Source organism: Seriola lalandi, unplaced genomic scaffold, assembly GCF_002814215.2.
Source record: "Seriola lalandi dorsalis isolate HSWRI2012SDOR001 ecotype SW California unplaced genomic scaffold, Sedor1 jcf7180002054328, whole genome shotgun sequence".
NCBI lineage: Eukaryota > Metazoa > Chordata > Actinopteri > Carangiformes > Carangidae > Seriola > Seriola lalandi.
The window spans coordinates 80,871-100,597 of record NW_019524881.1 but is presented as its reverse complement, the minus strand read 5'-3'; the positions used below and the strand labels follow the sequence as shown (position 1 = coordinate 100,597).

The window sequence follows — 19,727 nt, the reverse complement described above, 5'->3', positions numbered from 1 at the left end:
TCTGGAGCTGACCCTTTGATCTTTGGTCTGGTTCTGTGTCGTTCGGCCCATGCTAACAGCATGGTCGGTTTGTGGAAGAGGGGTCCTTTGTCTCTGTTTCCTATCAATCTGATAGTTTGATGGTGGAAAGAGTCGCAAAGTGTCAATTGGGGGTCCGTAACTCTGCATGTCCTTATAATGAACTTCCTTAATGGCTTTTGACTGATGCCAGGCCACGTATGTAGGCTACATTGAACCCAAAATGATGTTACTAATGTTACTGAAATTACTGTTCTTTCTAGTGTATTCAACTTTGATTGTCTACTTGTGGAAAAAGAGTAAAAACATTTACATGATTACAAAGAATGATTTCAGTCAGTTTTTGACAAGCAAGGACATAGTCAGGTTTAAATTGGATGTAATAAATCGAAATGAAGGTATAGATAAGTGTCGAATCATCAAGAGCACTGTGACATTGCATATTTCATCTCTTTTTGTGCTTACTCTCGCTACCGCCTACATTCCTAATTCCCATCAGCCTGTAACAATGCCCCTTTCTCTTCCCTCTCTTTCTTACCCATGCTATTTCTGCTTCTTCCATCCTGTTTGTCAGTTAAGCATCATGGAGAGAGATTCACAGTCTGTCCAGGACTGCCTGCTCAGTAATGTCAGGGTGTTCTTTGATGTAAGCAGTTCTTTATGTAGGTATTATATTTGATTGATGTGGAAATGTCTGACAGTACACTCTGTTCTCAGATATTTATTTGTGAGTCAACGATGCACACTCAGGAGCTGTGTTGCTGCTAAACAGCCCCTCAGCCACTGAACCGTTGATGACTCCTGCTTTAAGCTGCAGCCAAAAACACTTACATCTGCACTTTTTATCTCCAAACTCTGCTGGCTCTGGTACTTATCACTCTCTAACTACTCATCAGTCACAGTCATGAAATTTGTAGAAAATAAACATTGACTTTGATCAGCGACAAGTTTATCCCTTTTAACCTGAGCTGAGCTGAGAAAACTGTGCAACAATTTGACCCTAAATGTGTTGCTACTCACAAAAACTTGACTAAAACTTTCATCAACAAACTGTTTTTGTGCTCTTACTTTGTTCCCACTGAGTTTATATCAGTTTCATGTGTAAAAGTCCCATTTGTAGTAGCCCAAAAACTTTTTTGAACTTTTGGGAAATCTGATTATTCAATTTCTTGCTGAGAGTTAGATGAGAGGAGCGATGCCACTGTATGCTAAATATAAAGCTAGAGCCAGCAGCCAGTTTTCTTAATTTTCCATAAAATCTGAAAGCAAAGGGAAAGAGATTGGCTGGCTCACAAGACACTTAGTCTTCCAGCACCTCTAAAATGGACACATTATACGTATATAAAACCAAAAAAGATCAGGACAATGGGGAATTATGCACAATACTATTTCTTGACCTGGTGCAGGGGAGCAGTGATAGTCCTAGCAAGGGACCATGCAGCACACTCTGTGGATGCTGAACATACTCTGTTTTCTCCTGACAGAGTCCAGTGTACACATCTTCAGCTGCTCTTCTTCCCCTCAACACTAATTGTTGGTGATTCCATAACTGTGTGTTTCCTTAATGCAGTCACACACTGTTTCCCCGGTGCCACAGCCTCTGACACTCAAAGCACTCAAAAGCTTGAGGCTTTACTGTCATCACTCCTGTCCACTATTAGAAGAGTAATAGTCCATGTGGGAGCAATTGACACAGTTCTTCAACAGCCCAAGTTGACCAAATCTGATTTTCTTTTTAATTTCTGAAAACACTTTGGAAAGTCTCTTTTTATCTCAGGTCCCATTCAGGTTGCAGTACTGGTTGTCTCAGCAGAATCCTTGGCTGCTGTCGGCTTGTAGATCTCACAATGTTGGTTTTATCGACAATTTTAACCTGTTCTGGAATCGTCTCTTTTTAACAGAGACGTTATCCAACAAAAGAAACCAGGCATTCAGATGCTGACTACTGCAAACATGCAGGACACAGTGCTGTCTCGTTGACATTTAGACTGTTTACTTCTCACTCATGCACAATGGAAACCGCCTCTTCTTCTATGGTTCTGCCTCAATGCACTAAATTGGGTGCTAGCCCATCCTGTCCTTCACTGTCACCATCACCTTCATCACTTCATCTCCCTGTTAAGACTGCTGTAACTAATGGAGTTACTCTAGGTAAAAAAAAAACAAAACAATTTTAAGTACATAAATTGTACCACTGTCACACCAACAGACGCTGCCTCTCCATCATTTATGGCTCCTAGCTCAATTACACTTTCAATGTGAGATCTCTCACCAGTAAAACTTTTATTTTAGATGATTGTATTTTATCTGCCAATGTGGACGTTAAGTCTTGGTTACAAACTCACCACTGCCTTGTTGAACTGTGTCATCAACACTACAACTATCCTAGCAAACCCAGGAGCAGTGGTTGAGGTGGTGGCCTTGTGAGTGTCTCTAGGAACCATTTCAAATGCCATTGTTTACCATGTAATTAATTTTCTTCCTTTGGTGTTCTCCTGATTAAACTTGGTGGTCTCCACCTAATCATATTTACTTTAAAGGATCACCCTCCAAAATCTGTCAGTATCTTTTTAGTACAATTTAATAAATTTTGTTCTCTGTCATTATTTTAATATTCATCTTGATGACTCCTCAAACCTTCACAATGCACAATTTTTTTTAAACATCACTACATCCTTTAATCTTCAACAGTGTTTTTAACGTGGGTGTGAGATTTCTCATCGTGGAATCAACATGAGTGTATTTGACTATAAATGCATAGTTTTTACGTGTTAAATAGATAGCGTTAACACTGTCCAACCCACTCTATTTGCTCTTGCATTTTAAAGGAACAAAGTGTCTCAAGGTTCTTTTTTTCAATTATCATAGCCCACTTCTGCCTGAACCCTGTCACACCAATGAATTGACGGACTGTTTTAACTTTGTCTGCGCGTCCATATTCAATAATGTTGCTCTTCATTAAGTCAGGTCAATGCCTGCACAAAGAAAGCAGACTTGGATACATCATGGTATTCATAGTAAGAGTGTAGGAATGTAGAGCGGAGATAGAAGAAATCAGGTCTCCAAGTACATTATGAGGTTATGACGGAGTTACTACGCCACTACAATTATATGGTAAAGAAAGAAAAATACTTCTCTGAACTTCTCTGGTCATCAATATTTTTTTTTTTTTTTTTTTTAAAGTATATGTTTTTGGGCTTTTGTGCCTTTATTGGACAGGATAGTAGAGAGACAGGAAATGAGGAGGCAGAGAGGGGGAATGACATGCAGTAAAGGCCGTCCGATGCGGGACTCGAACCGGGGCCAGCTGCAGCGAGGACTGTAGCCTCTACACATGGGGCGCCTGCTTAGACCACTACGCCACATGACGCCCCTGGTCATCAATATTAACCCCAGATTTTTATTTAACACTGTGGATCAGCGGGTAAATCCATCCCATCTTTGTGCCACAGCTGAAAATGATGCTGACTGTGAAAAGTTTTCATTGATAAAGTAGATAAAGTCAGAGCTTCTGTTACCCCTAATGTCCATCACCCACCAAAGAACATTTTAAATCACTGTGTCATCCTGTCCAGTTCATGTAATACCAGCAAAGTTTTTTTCTCAGAATTATTGAATCTATTTGCCGTTGTCTGCTGTTAGTTTTTAACATTTCTTTATCTAATGATTGTAACCTGAATTACTTCAAATTACTTTCTGTGCACAACCTGACTGATTGACTGACTGACTGAGTGATGAAGTTACACTATTGGTCAGCCAACTGCATTAGTCGACTGGCCAAGTGATGGAGTTGGTCATTGCTCTTTCAAAATGATTTGGCCAGAGCAAGGAGTATTTTCAAATTAGCGCCTGTGTCACTAGATTAACCAAGTTTTCAGACCTCGTTAGAGACTGTTTTTCATAAAAGCATCTCGTGACAAATCTAGGAACTTTTTGGACAAACCTTCCCCACCTTTTGTAGAAGGGAGTCGCCCGCACATCGTTGAGCTTTCCCTCTGGAGACACACCTCTCTATGCTGACTGCATGCTGATAGCTGACATGAATGAGATTCTAACTTTCTTTCCTATTGATCATTTTGCAAATTTGTTAAAAGAAAAATGGGATGGATCCTACCTGCCCTCAAAATTACAAAATCCATGTCCAAGCTACTTTTTATATCGACCATTTTTTGAAAAATATGAGTCCAGCCAGTTGCTGTTAACAGCAGAAAACGATAACATTTTGAAAAATTTCATTCTGGCTTTCACAAGTATCAACACTGAGACTGCTCTTCTTGGAACGACTAATGACTTTGTAATTGTGACCGATGATGGGATGTGCTCAGCCCTTGTTCTTCTGGACCTTAGTGCTTTGACACAGTCAATCACAGTGCTCTGTTAGACTGGCTGAGACACAGGGTAGGAGTATCAAGTTCAGCTTTAAAATGGCTCTCTCATACCTAGCAGTGAAGTCGAGTTGATTGCCTGACCTAGCTCGAAGGTTTCGCTTCATCAGGCACTGAAAAGTTTAGCTGCATATCCTGCATGTAAAACTGAAATGCATTTATTGACATGAGGATTTATCACATTGTAGTTATAAATTAGATTTGGAACCAACAGGCTATCAACATTTTGGCAGTGTCAGTATTGTATTTGCAGTATTTCCTCTCCACAACCATGTCGAGTAAAATAATACATTCAGGTTGATAAAAGTTAAATATACCTGATCAGTTCAACTGTGGAATAAATCCCAGAACTCTTGTAATAACTTTTGTATTTGCCTTTTCAGATATTTTATTGTATCATCGTGCCATTAACAAATTAAAGATGATTTAACAGGTTAAAAATAAATCATAAATAAAAAAACAACAGGAGATCTAACTGAACTGTCAACTGAGGTTTTTGATTAGATTAAATATTTAACCAGTTCCCAGCATATTTTACAAATAACAGGTTTTTGTTTTGACAATGGTGATAGCAGTAATATACATGTTGCAGTGTTTTTATTTTAATTTATGTTTGTCTACAAAATAAGAGAATGATTTATGATATTGTCATGGAAAAGGTCTTTCTTCGTAGTTTATGTTGAGAAAAAATAATTACAGCAAATAGACCACAAAAACATACCAGGGTGGACTTGATGATAACAAGATGTTTAATAAACATAAGAACTGACCGCAGTTGGTTTCTTGAATTAAAACATGATCAATAAGGTTGTTAAATCAAGGCGTAAGATTGACAAAGTGACAAGATCCCTGTCACAATCTGTAAAGTTAATCAAATTTAAAGGAGACACCACAGAGAAATGACACCTGCTTCATTTTTCATGCACTTATACACTCCTTGTGTAAACACCAGCAGTTCCCTGGGACTGTTCAGTTTATATGAGATGCAGGGCAGGAATGCTCTGACCTTGGTGGACTTACCTACAATTACAAACACACACACACACACACACACACACACACTCACAAGCTGACACACACATTTGGATGCACACACTTACACACTGACAAAACCATGCAGTCTACCTCTCCATCTTTCTCTCTCATCAACATTCTCTCACACACACACACACACACACACACACACACACACAAATGCACAGATATACACAATCGCCCACCCTCGTCCGTCTGAATTAGGACTAATAAGCAGGTGAATTGTCTGTGGAGGTTGAGCCATTTGCAGTGACCTTGGCTAACTGTGGTTAGGAGTGAGGGCCATGCGTTCAGGCAGTATGAATAAGTGGACTGCGTAGGCACATTCAGAAAAATTCATACTTACTGTACACCACAGGTCTCCCCTTAGAATAGGTGATCTGATTAGGACGTGACTTGTGGCATAGATTTGCATATTAATGAAGAAAATCCCATTTTTCAAACAACCACCTCCTCATTGCGTTAAGCTAACGTTTGCTAATGCTGTCCATGTGTTTTGTGACAACATGTTGACATAGACATATTTGCTAATTAATCCATTAATTAGCTGCACTAATCAACTCGTTCGCATCACTGGGTGTGTTAAAGACGTCGTGGCAACAGCAGATAAACAGGCAGCTCAAGTGTTGAGTGCAGTGAGGAGCAGGCGAAAATATCAGCGAATGTAGGCTAAAACTATGGATGTTAGGAAGCTACCGAGATAAGCTTGGAAGGATTTTATTGAAAAGAAGTGACGTGGGGGTTGATAGTTTCGTTTTTATAGTACAGGGCTGAACATCATCATCTACGTTTGTGTTTGTTGTATACATTCATATACTGAACCATGAGGATCTTCATAGAACTACTCTTTTGATATAATTTGTGTAGTATACCAGCAGTCATGGTAATAAGAGTGAGAACCCGTTGGTAACTCTATGAAGCGTATAAGAAACAAAAAAACGAAGAGTAGGTTTTGCCTAAAATTCAAGAAAATCGCTATATCTGGTTGTTGTGGGACCCATCATCTCTGAGGTAGAGATGGTTTTAACACATAAGAAGGACAAGGAAAAGAAAACTCACAAAAACAACAACCAGCACGGACCCCTGAGAGAAAATCAGTCATGTGCTGTATACACATACATCTCATGCCTCACAAGGTGAAATAGGGAAATGAAGAAGGGATTAACTAAAGAGGATAAAGGGAAACCAAAATTATTGAGAGAAAATATGGGAGGAGAGAAGAATATTAAGGAAGAAACAGAACAGAAGGGTTGAGAGACGGAAAAAAGAAAGCAGAAAAAGTCAAATTAAAGTCTGAGATATCTACCTATTTATCTATCATGTGGTGTTTAATTAAAACTGTGTTGCATAACAAATTCAAAACAAATAAGATAAATGACCAAACTCAATGAAAAGAGGATGAATAGCTTAATGAGAGCAAAATTGAAACAGCGTTAAAACAAGAAAACTTACTTGCCACTAGAAGTGTGCCTTGAGAAGTGATTTAAAAGATTAAAGAGCTTGCTGGTGTGTGCTCCTCTGGCAGGTGCTCAGAAGTTTGACTTTGACAGTAAAGGTCAGGTCACCCTGAGCTACAGGCTGAGTCGTTAAAACAGCTTCTGCTCCGGCTCATGTGAGGATGAAAGGTCTGAAATGTAGCTGGTGGCAAAAGTTGTTGTGGCTCAAGTTATCAGTAAAATACTTTGATATCTTTTCTGAAGTAAAAAAAAAAAAAAAAAATCAGCAGGTCATCGGGATAGCGAAGGCTTTATGATGGGTTAGCAAAGCTCCAAACATAGCTCATAACATTGTTGGATAGGCCACCTATATTTATTTATCTTTGCAGTGGAGTTTAATGGATTACATAGAGCATTGTTATCTTTTTTTACATGAAGTTCAGCTGCAGATAACAGATAACCTGGCACAGAAAGTAGATGTTTCATCACTTTTCTGCTTAATAGGGCATGTTGACAACAGTGGTTCAGTCAGGATGGCACATATTAACTGTGATATATTAGTTTGGAATGACCCCTTTGTTTTGGTCATGCAATACTTTGCTTTCAATCAGAGGTGGATGAAATCTCTTAAGTAAAAGCAGCATTACCCAACTTTACTTTTACCATCTATTCGGTACTTGTATTAAACAATAGCAGCAAACGTGTTTAAGTCTCACAATTAAAAGTTCTCCCTAAGGACAGAATGGCCCGTTGAGTGTCACATTATACTTATGAAATGATTATTACCACTGATTATTGTGTTTGATGTTTTTCGGTATTGCAGTTTTTATACCAATGAGTTCAGATCAGTGCATGCCTGCTTTATATTATATTATAGGGTAGTCCAATACGTAGCAGTGTATAATGTTTTATAAGACAGTCATACAGTATGTTTGGTATGTAAAACTTTGATCTGCCAAGTAGCTATAAATAGTTACTATGGATGTCAAATAAATGTAGTGGAGTAATAAAAAGTACAACATTTCCATCAGAACTGTAGTTGTAATATTCCTAAGTCACATCAAATGGAAATGTTCAAGTACCTTAAAACTCTACTGTACTAGGTATGTCCACATTTTTATGCCAACAAAGGACTGTATCATATTGAAGCTATGGAAAGACCTAAGGGGTCTTTGAGTTTCTGCCTGGGCTCAGACATATGATGAGTTGGTATTTTTTCTATGAGCCATTTTTCTAGTCTGTGTTACTATTTATACTTGCATTCAAAGCGACTTCCAAGTGAGGGACAACACTAAAGCTTCAGTGCTTCTTCTGTTCAATAACACAAAGTGCAAGCAGATCAGGTAAAGAAGGCCATGAAAGTGCACAGTAAGTGCTAGTTAGGCATGTCAGGGTGATAGAGGTGTTAGGGGAGGAGCTGCCCTCTGAGGAGATGAGTCTTCAAGAGATTCTTGAAGATAGAGAGGGACGCCTCTGCTATGATAGCATTCGGTAGCTCGTTCAACCATCAGGGAACCACAAACAACTGGGCTCAGATTTTCTTGTGTGTAGGGATGGCATTGCCAGACAATATTCCTTGGAGGAAGTGGCCGAGAAGGAGCATAAGCCTGTATGATTGAGTTAAAGTAGTAGATGAGTGCAGACCCTGAAGCTACTCTGAAGGCAGCGATTAGTGACTTGAATTTGATTCAGGCAGCCAGTGGAGGTCAATGAGCAGCGGAGTGAAGTGTCCTTTGAGGCTGATCAAAGACCAGCAGCCGCTTTCCATAGTGTATTATGAGTAATAATTTGTCCATAAGTAGTAGACAGGTCTGCTGTGAATGTAAACAAATTAGATCATTGTCTTATTTTCTGTTATCTAGATCACAATCTTTGAGATAAAAATGAAACGGAAGATTAAATATATAACCCAAAAATGTGTCCATTTATTGTAAAAGCATCACATGTACAACACTGCCCAGGGACTTTCAGTTGAAAATTATCATAATGTTAATTAATGTATGGTCTCCCTGATAAATAAATGAATAAAGCAGAGAGTAAAACAAGCTGTCACTGCCATTTTCAAGGTAAAAGAATTTCTTTGAAACTTCCTATCTGTCTTCCTAAATACAAAAGAGAAAGGTCTTCATAGAAGGAACTATTTTTTTTCTAGCTAAAAACTGCATCAGTGAGCCAGAGTCAGTTTTCCAGCCAATTTGTTGTTATCAGCTATGTCAAAAACTGGACTAAAAATCTGATGGAAAGAGTCACCTCTATTGGTGGCAAAAAACTGTCTATTCTATTCTATTCTCTTTAAATTGTACTGCACTACAAAGGGCCCCAATGCTTCACCAAAGTAATCAAAATTGTTGTCATAACTCCTGAAAGATACAACCTGAATGGACAAAAGAAAAGTTTTTTTTATAGCCTGTCTAACAATGGCAGTGTGAGGATTGTGGGTGTTTTTATTTATTTGTTTTACTTCGCTAGTAAAATTTGGGTTCAGTTAGATATATTACTTAACGTGTTTGGTAGGTATTTTTAAAGATTTATTTTCCTCAGGATACACGTAAAAATACATGTAAAAAGATCTAAAGGTGAATTTGCTGAAAACTACTACATGGCTGACACACCTGAGACTGAAATCTGCCACCTAATAATCCCCAATCCTTTTCTTTCCCCTCCTTATCTCAGAGTGAGGACCTTCCCTAAGGATTCAGCCTTATTGGGCAGGGATACTGTTCGAGCCCTGATGTACTACGCCTTGAAGGTCTGGAGCGACATCGCTCCTCTTAACTTCCACGAGGTTGCCGGCAGTGACGCAGATATTCAAATCGACTTCACTAAGGCCGACCACAATGATGGATATCCCTTTGACGGGCCAGGGGGCACTGTGGCACATGCATTTTTCCCCGGAGAGAGGTTCACAGCCGGGGATACACACTTTGATGATGATGAGGCGTGGACCTTCAGATCACCAGGTGAGGAACTTCTCTTGTAAATGTTAAGTGCTGTACACATGCACTTGAATATGCATGTATTATATTAATTAGTGAAAGACAGATTTGGAAGGGTGATGTGGGAGAATGGATATGCAGTGATATTCTGGGAAACATGTCACCAAAACATTTCTCAGAGACTCCCAGAGCACTATAAAATGAGGAGATTTAAACAGTCAGCTTCTAGAAAATGAAAAGAGCCTGAACACTGTTTTGAATTGCCATGCTCGGCAAGGTTTCTATATCCAAAACTAGAACGCTGACTGTATTTTGAAGCCAAGCTGCGCTTCCACCCTTTGTTCATGTTCCAGATTCTGTAATTAATATTTAATGTGTTAGAACTATCAATATAACATGGCTTCAGATACAGGACTCAGAGTAGTGACTAAAGTAGCGGTAATTGTTATCACAAGCTTATTAGGAGGCAAAGAAGGCATCCTTTCATTTCCTCCAACTGCCATAAACAAATAATACACTCTAATATGCCTGATACCCGTGAAGTCTTGTCTTTTTAGAAATTAACACAAGAAATGGGATTTTATTGCTGACTTTATATAGATCTCACCTGATTGTTGAATTATGCCAGAAGGTTTTCACAACATTTGAGTCTTTTAAATCTCTTAACAGATGAAGGATTTGGAAGAAAAATAAAGAGAGAAAAGGACAATATTTGAGTGATAATTTTTTTTTTTTTTTTTTTTTTTAAAGAATAGTGTTTCCTTTGATTTATGGCAATGAAAAGCTGAAAGGAAAATGTCTCTCCGAGACCTTGAAGCAGCACTATAATCTGTGATGTCAACTAACAGCTGCTCTAATGATGATCGATAAAAGAAGGATTTGGACACAATGACGTGGTGATGAGATTTACAGAGTTGCGAACACACTGTGCAGAAATATCAGTCGCGCTTTATAGTCAGAAACAGTGGTGGAAAATCATCTAGTCAAGTATTTTACTCAAGTACAATTTTGAAGTACTTGTATTCAACTCTAATATTTCCAATTATGTACTACTTTTTACTTCCACTCCACTTGATTTTCGAGAGAAATATTTGCTCTTATATGCTCTTTTTTCACAGCTGTATTTACTAGTTACGCCACTCTTTTATATTATATTTTATAGCTCAGATTGAACTATAAACTGGTTCAAATCAGCTTCAAGCAGCTACAACATAAAAAAGCCTCTTACACATGAACGAGTCAGAAAAATAACCTACTAATATACAGTAATATAATATATTACACCCCAAGTACTTTAACCTTTAATACACATGTTTATTTTGTTGCTAACACTTACACTCAATTTTTAAATTGACTAATGGAATAATCTTAGACTTTTACCTAAAGGAAAAGTTTGACATTCTTGATAATTAGCTTTCCTGCCAAGATTTGGATGAAGATTAATACCATTCACAAACAGCTTACACAAACACTGGAAACAGGGGGAAACATATGATACACAGAAACACCGCTCACCGTGCTGTCCTCCTACAGCTGGAACTTAAAGCTTGTAGCAGGGGTGTGGATGATGCTGACTGTACCAGCTGGTGACTCTGTGATACAACCACGACCTGTATTCATTTCCATTCTTTGCTTCTGAGCTGTTAAAGCTGTGAACCATATGTTACGGTGGCTCAATCTGCTCCAATTAGATGTCCCAGCAGGCCGCAGCAGTGGCATGACATGATGGCATGATGCTGTAGTAGCACTGCCTGCGTAGATGAAAGTTTGGTTAATGGGAGCAGGGCAGTGTAGGAGGGAGGGTTCAGGGGTGTTTTCTTATTTTCATGATGCCAATGTATTTCCCTCTACAAACAACAGAATTTCCAACATAGAGAAATGTTGATTTAAACAGAGAAATACAACAAATAAAAAGTAATAAATAGCTGAACAGTGGTGACAGTCTGATGAATACAGCACCAGTGTTAAAAACAAGGCACTTTGAGCGAGAATGAAAAGATGCAGGCTGTCAATCATCTTACCTTGTTAGATGTTTCTGCTTTCAAGGCTACTTCTTTCACTCACCTCGATGAAGGGTGAAATCTACACCAAATAAAACACATCAGACTTTTTCTTCTTTCATCTTTCATCTATAGTCGGCAAAGGCACTAGAGCTTGTTTCTTAGTCCAATCAATGGCAATAAAAACAGCCCTTTGTTGTTTACTGCTGCCTTTGATTTTTGTATCATTCTTTTAGCACAGAATTAGGGTTTATGTGATTTTAGATACAGATTATACTAGAGACAACATTATTTCTACGCTGTAAAAACAAGGTATTGATCCTCTCCTTGAAAGTTTTGCCTCTGCCCTTATGATCATTCTCATACTCTTGTACTTTGAGATTGTCTAGTATGCCTTTAGCAATTTGGGACTCACCTTTAGGCTAATGAAGTCTTCACTAATTATAGAATTTCAAATATTCTCTTTTTGTCTAGTGCTCTCTAATAATTAACTGTGTAACTCTAAAGCAATGTGGTATTCAAACGATTCAGTCTGAAATTCAAGTCATTTCACAGCGCTAGTGATGCAGTTTATGAGATAAATTAAATAAGTGACGTGCAGCAAGTGGCACCTACAAGCTGTGTTATTTGTGCAGCTTTTTATACTGTGATAATAATCGTCCAATTTCCCATTCTCTGTTTCTTAAACCTGCATTAACAAATTTTTTGGCTACTTGGGGAGTATAGCACAGATATGATCTATAAACACAAGACCATGATAAAGTTGATATGACACGTTACCATGTTCCATGTCTCCAACAACTCCTGAAGAAAATATTTGGATCTTTAGTTGTTAAATTAGCTTTTTTAAAGTTTTGTTGTTGCTACATAGCCAACGTTAGCATTAATAGCTGTTTACTTACCAGTCTAGAAGAAATCTTGCAAGTTCAGCATCAAACTTCATTCCTTTACTCACCAAGAGCTGTGTCCAGCATTAAAAAGCAACCCTCTTGTTTTGCTTCTATTTCTGTCACTTTTCTTCTATGGAAATTACTATGCTGCTACCCAGGTAGACTTGTCTGACTACCCCATCACTTTCTGATACCAAGTCAATATAGCGTCCAGGCTGTCCTGAAGAAGTAGTGCTGTTCAGAGGGCGTATCATAACCTCTTGTCCTGTTAACGCAATGATGGCTGAAGCTCTTGCCAAGACTGGTAAGTTAACAGCTGCTACTGTAATGTTGGCGATGTAGCAATGGCTAAACTTACAAACAGCACCTTTAAATTCTCCTCTATGTTCACCTGCTTGTCAGTAGCTTTGTCTGGGTGCTGTGTGCTGTTGAGCAGGTAGTGTACAGTGGACCTTTGAGCTTTTCACTGAAAACAAAGACCTCCTGCAGCCGAAAATGATGCTGATGAGAGAAGTGAGGCTGTTGCCGTAAAACCAAAACAAAAATGCTAAAAAGCCCAGGTGATAATTCTCTGTGAGTTCATCACTACAACCCTACAGTACAGCCACCCTTGTCATATGAAAGTAGTCATATGATCCAGTGGTAATATCAAAATATTGATTATAGCAGCTTTAAAGAGACGATTAAAAATGTTTCAAATGTAATTTCATGGTGAAATAGTTTCAGTGAATTCTGGTCACTTTTATAATACTGGATCGTGAAGAACAGTTGATTCATCCTGAATTTTAAAAAACATTTAAAAAAAAAAAAGTTTTTTCACTAAAGAATCATTATTTTGTCTTCATTGTGTGTTGGCTGCAGCATTTCTGTTTATCACAACATGCTGCACCTTACAGGCATGCTTCCAGAGTGTGTTGGTCGGGGAAAACAACATGCTGCATTTTTTTTCTTCTTCCCCTGTGTTTGCCCTTTGATGGTTTAGAGCCAGATGTGGCTGCATGTTGACTGTTGCTTATTGTTACAAACTGAAAATAATAATAATCAAATTTGGACCATAGATGTGACAGTCCCACACCTCTTGTTTTGTATATCAGCCATTCAGCTTGTTCAGTAGATTGAAGGACAATTTTTCTAGAGCTGTCAACTTGCCTAATTTAACACACTAAATATTCACAAAAGGAGCTGGTGCAGACTTCCATTCCTTTCAATTAATTTTCAACATGACATAATAGCTCTTTGTATCCACTTTGCCTTGGGCAGGCCAAAATCACAGATGGGAGTTGTCTCCAAACACATACACACCAGGTGAAAGGGGAAAGTTGCATTTAATTTAACAGAGCCTGACCAATACACTGGCAGCAGGGATATTATCGGGCAATTATCTGCCTGTGTGTCGGTGGATAAGTAACAAGAAATTGCAACACAGAGACTCCGAATGTAATGGCAATACTGGCAACAAAATTACCTCAATCATATGATTGAGGTAATTTTGTGGACAAATTACATAATTTGTCCAACAGAGAGCACCTACAAGTTCATTTTTCAACTATAAAATATCCTGTCCAATATATATTGGTCACAGTTCTTTCCAAATTTAAGATACCGTAACTCCAGTCTGATTTCAGTTGTAGTTTCACTATTTGGAGCCTTGATGGAGTTCAATAAACTTTGATAAATATTTCAGAAGTCTAACTTTGATTTCTCTGGACACATTTTCCCACATATTTCTAGGTGAAAAAAGGTCCATTCCTCCTCAGGAAAATTTATGTCAGGAGCAGCCTCCCATTTGTGAGTAAGGGCTAGAGTGTGAGCTCTGCAGGAACATGGAATAAAATTAAGGCTTACCTATACTTTCCACTCTAGTACATATGGATAATTGCATCATCATGCTTTAAAAGAAAGAAAGAAAAAAAAGCAGCACAAAATATGTAGGTCAGCTGTGGGAGCAGATATCGCCAGAATTGATTTTTAGGGAGTTCATGAAATGATTTGAGTCTCGCAAGGAAGAGCTCAATCAATACGTCAGTTCTCCTGCGTGAACAGTTCTTCCATAAAACTTAAGACTCCTTAATGTTTATCCTTGGCCATTTGCATTACGATTAAGTCTTAAAATCAATATTTGTCGTAGATAAATTTAATTCCAAAATATTGTCAGTTGAAGCTGCCATCTCGTGTCACTACAAAATGCAATATTTTAATTTAACAGCTGTGACTTTGCGAGCAGCTTTACTCAAATTAAGCTTTGCTTCATCTTTTGAATTATGAAATACATCATATTTCCAGACCTGTGATATCAACAAAGGGGACCGCTGTATCATCATCCTCTCTTAATTTCACCTACATGCTCGTGAACAAATCAAGAGAGTATGTTGTTTAAACCTGGGCATAGTTTAAAAAAATTTGAAACCTGAAAAATTCTGATAAAAATATTGATTCCGGAGTCATTACAGCACAAGGTAATGCAAGGTCACAAAGCTACAGAGATTCACATCAAATGAAAAGAATTGCCCTCGGCTAGTTGTGCTCCTGCTTCTTTCCCTCTACCGTATGGTACACCGTCCTTATTAAACTTTTAACCAAATGCTACAGGCTATGTTTGTAGCATCCAGGATACATCATGCTATATTCAAGGTAGTGACAGCATTTTATATATTGTATTAACTGTGTTTCAAAGTAATGAGATTTTTTAATACAATAACTTATGACACACTGGAAACAGGTCTGTTAGTTGTATATGTGTTACTGGTTGTGCCCTCTACAATGCAGCAATATCATTTTGCTCCTGTCCATTAACACTAAAGCTTTCTTTATGTCTCTCTCTCTCTCTCTCTCTCTCTTTCCTGCTCTCTGTCTTTCTGCCATGGGTGTCTAACTCAATCAGTCTCATTTATCCACCCAAATCTCTCAGCTCTGACTTTGTCTGCAGGCATTGGGATTTTCTTTCTGTCCACCTCAGACACACTGTAAATACGACGACGGTACCTACTTTGTTCTGAATCCTTGTTCTCCCTCCCTCGATCCCTCCTTTGATCCACCTTTCCTCTCTGCACCTTGTGCTCCTGTAGATTACAGCTGGCGTTTGGCCTCTGAATACCCCAGGTGTTGTAAGCACAAGTGCATGTCTCCAATTGTCCTTTGTCTTTTGACAGAGCGTAGCACTGAGATGTTCCCAACATAAGGTTAACTGAATGCAGACTTGAGCCCAGCCACCGAAGAACTCTAAGCTAGCTTGGCTTGACACGCTACCACTCACATTTTTGCAAATCTAAATCTCCAAGCCCTAGGTTTTGTCTTGCTTAGCAGAGCCAGACAAGGAGTTTTGGGAGGCTTTGCCTTTTCTTTTTTAGTTGAACATCAAGGGGAATGTGCCTTAACAGCATGCATGCTCTTGAGGTGTCTTTCCACGCTCAGGCTTTGATTGGCAGCCAAGGGACAGAGAAGTATTCCCACAGTTATCTCACTACACCTCACACCTAACAGCACTCAAAGCCACCAGAGATGTCTGACATCCCTGTTAACTTACAACTTACAGAGTTCACTTATAAAAGAGATAAACATTTAAACATGGGTCACGTTGGTCCTACAAAGCTCACAAACTTTAAGCAGCAAAGAGATCGCTGTCAAAATCTGGAGCTGAGACGGTTGAACTAAAAATATCTGGTGATATGGTGATATTAGGGGTGTCGTGATGTACCAATATTAACCATGATATTTAAAAAATAAAATATTGATATCATGTTAATAATGCACATATAATAACATGATGGCAGATCTATGGTCTTGTGTATTTTTTGTTTATCAGTTCATCTGGTTGCCTTCTCAATTACATAAAGTGTAATTGTTCTTTTCGTTTGCTTTTCTACAGTTATGGTTGCAGACTCTCTTACCAGCTCCCTACACTCGTATTTGAGTCTAATTCATTTGCCAAAAAAAACACAAAACACAGAGTAAACAAAGTTAAAGATGAATGTGACTGAGCGTCATTATTATTTTTTTTATTTTATTTTTTTAATTTTCTATATATATCTTATTATCTTATTCTTATGGCCATGATAATTGTGTAGTAAAAATCTGACATTGTGACAGCTCTTGGTGATACATATACATATATATATATATATATATACAGTATATATATATATATATAGAGAGAGAGAGAGAGAGAGAGAGAGAGAGAGAGAGAGAGAGAGAGAGAGAGATGGTGTAATGCTGTGTCATGAGTTCAAAGTGAAAACCTTTTTATTTCCTCTTCCTGCCCAAAAGGATGCTAGTTCATTTTGAAATGATGAAAGCAATGGAAGAGATGTGTCTAAGATTTTGAATTAAGTAATTTCCGACCATTCCGGTCAGCAATGATTGCAGGGAAGAAAATGATGCTGTGTGCAGTATTGTGTGCTTCTTTGATTGAATTGACTGCTCTCGTAAATTACTCCATTTCATAATGGAGGGTGTGTGTCTTCCTGTTTTATTCCCGTTCCAAGTCCAAGGAACATTTCATTTAGTTATTGATTTAATATTTATTTTTAAAGACAATGGTACATACAGTAGCTACTATTGGATAAAGACAAATGTCACATGAACGTACAGTATTACTGAACAGGAAAAAAATTCCTGAAAACAAATTGTAATGTAACAAAAACAAAATAAAAAGAAACATTAGATCTATGGTGTTGCTTTGTAAAATACAGTTTCAACTTGAGTATAATCATGTTCCATATATCCATCCCCTCAAATAAAATAAGACTTATAAAAGCATAGTGTTAAAGGACCAGTGCGTAGGATTTGTTGGCTTTGTTGGCAGAAATGGAATATAATGTTCATAATTATGTTTTCATTAGTGTATAATCACATTATCATCAACAAAGAATTGCTGTGTTTTCGTTAGGGAACCCTTCATATCTACATAGGGAGCAGGTCCTCTTCCACCAAATGAAAAGAATAGCACTTGACTAGTTGTGCTTCTTCTTCTGTCCATCTACCGTATGGTACATCGTCCTTATTAGTCCTTATTAAACTTTTAAACAGCCATGAGCCCACCATGTTGCAACGCTAAAAACTTCTAAAGTAGCCCAGAGCGGACAAACCAAGCCACGGCTCTAGAGACATTTTTATTTTCCTGAAGGCCACCATAGGTTCTCCTACCTGCTGTAAAGGGAGTGGGGAGAGAGTATTCTTGGTTGCAGTCTACAGTGTCACAGCCTGATGCCACTAAATCCTACAAACTGGTCCTTTAAAAAGCTTGAAGATGAGTTATCTCTCTGTCTTTTCTCTCTTCAGACTCCCACGGCATGGACCTGTTTGCTGTTGCAGTCCATGAGTTCGGTCACGCCATCGGCCTGGTCCACACCTCAGCCATGGAGTCCATCATGAGACCGTACTACCAGGGTCCTGTAGGAGACCCTCTGAAATACGACCTACCCTATGAAGACAAGGTCCGCGTCTGGCAGCTCTACGGTACGAGGCAACGTCCATCCACTGCTCTGTGTGTGTGTGTGTGTGTGGGGCAGAAAGGGAGAGAGAGAAGAATTGATGAGCTCTGTAGAGCAGGGTTATTGATTAATGAAAACACGGGTGGAGTTAATTGGACCTCTTTATGGCATATGACCTTATCACACCATTGCCTGGTAAAGAGAGTAGCAGTGTGCGGGGGAGAGACTAATGATCACAAAGGCAAGAATGAATTGCAGGAAAGAATGCTGAGGGACAGGACTGCAAGAGAGGAGATGAATTGAATTAAACATAGACACTAAAACAAAACTGCTGTACTGTGGAACAGTAAAAGAAATGTATATTATAATACCAAAGAGGATGTAACTGAGCTCCATCCATCCATCTATTTAATGCCACTCATCCGGAGTGAGGTCACAGTGGCAGCAGGCTGAGCAAGGTAGCCCAGACATCCCCCTCCATAGCAATGTTTGCCAGCTCCTCCTGCAGAACGTCCATTGTTTAGCTTTCTGATTAATAGATCAATTGTTTTTTTGTTTTGTTTTTTTGTCAATTGGAATGACAAAAAAATGTTTAAAAGATACCCAACACAAGTTTGTCATAGCCCTGGTTTATGTCTTCAAATTGCATGGTACAAGACCCAAATCAAAATTAACAATGATAAGAAATTATATACAATTGATTGTCTTGTCTTTTGTATGTTCATCTGATCTTTAATCACATATCCTCCCTAGGTGTCAGAGACTCTGTGTCCCACACCAATCGACCAGTCAACCCCTCCCAGACAGCTGAACCTCCCGTCCTGCTGGACCTTCCTGAAAACAGATCCACCCTCTTGTAAGTTGTGGTGTCTTTTTATTGCAACTGTTCTGGTAATCACATACAACACAACACATTCAGCCTCTTAATCCATAATGTTTCATCCTCTCCTCTTTTCTCTCTCTTCTTTTCTGGTCTTCTCAAACACACACACTCATGGTTCATTGTTTTCCAAGCTCCCTCAGGTGTCCGCTGCCTTAGTAAATATGTCGGAGCAGAGGCTGTAATAGATGTGCCCTACAGACAGGCAAAGTTAAACACCCTCTAACTGACCCTAAATGCTGCTGTGTGGAGCCTCTGGGATTGTAGCTCCCAACCTTTTTTGTTAGATTCACCCCCAGAGCCCTGCCAGTTCAACTGAAGTACACAACCTGTCATGGTCCAATTGTGTTCATTTGAATTCATTAAAATAGATGTTGTTCAACTATTATTTTTAAAAAATGTCATACTTTTTTGTAAAATAACTAAATTGCTTTAATTAAGAAATGGAATCATATCATAATTTTTATTTTATCAAATTAGTTGAAGTACTCAACCCATGGCATCTGCAGAGGTACCTTCCCTGGTACAAGTACCCACAGCTTTAGGAGAACTGAAAAATATAATATAAAGATTGGCTTTATGGGCTTCACAAACACACACACACACACACACACACACACACACACAGGCCATGAAATCACCAAAGTCAAGAGCTCTTTGCCTCAGGAGCATGAGTATGCTCAGTGTCATGGCAATGTGCTGGTGCTGAAGGCAGATG

At 38.6% G+C, this 19,727-nt stretch overlaps 1 protein-coding gene across 1 annotated transcript in view; it reads left to right on the top strand.

Annotated features, from left to right (window-relative positions):
- Positions 1 to 19,727, top strand: part of LOC111655635 (matrix metalloproteinase-17-like) — an 80,932-nt gene that overhangs the window by 49,282 nt on the left and 11,923 nt on the right. The window contains exons 4-6 of the mRNA XM_023407110.1: positions 9,548 to 9,834; positions 17,978 to 18,154; positions 18,883 to 18,985. Coding sequence (XP_023262878.1) covers positions 9,548 to 9,834; positions 17,978 to 18,154; positions 18,883 to 18,985 — 567 coding nt within the window. The remainder of the gene's footprint in view (positions 1 to 9,547; positions 9,835 to 17,977; positions 18,155 to 18,882; positions 18,986 to 19,727) is intronic.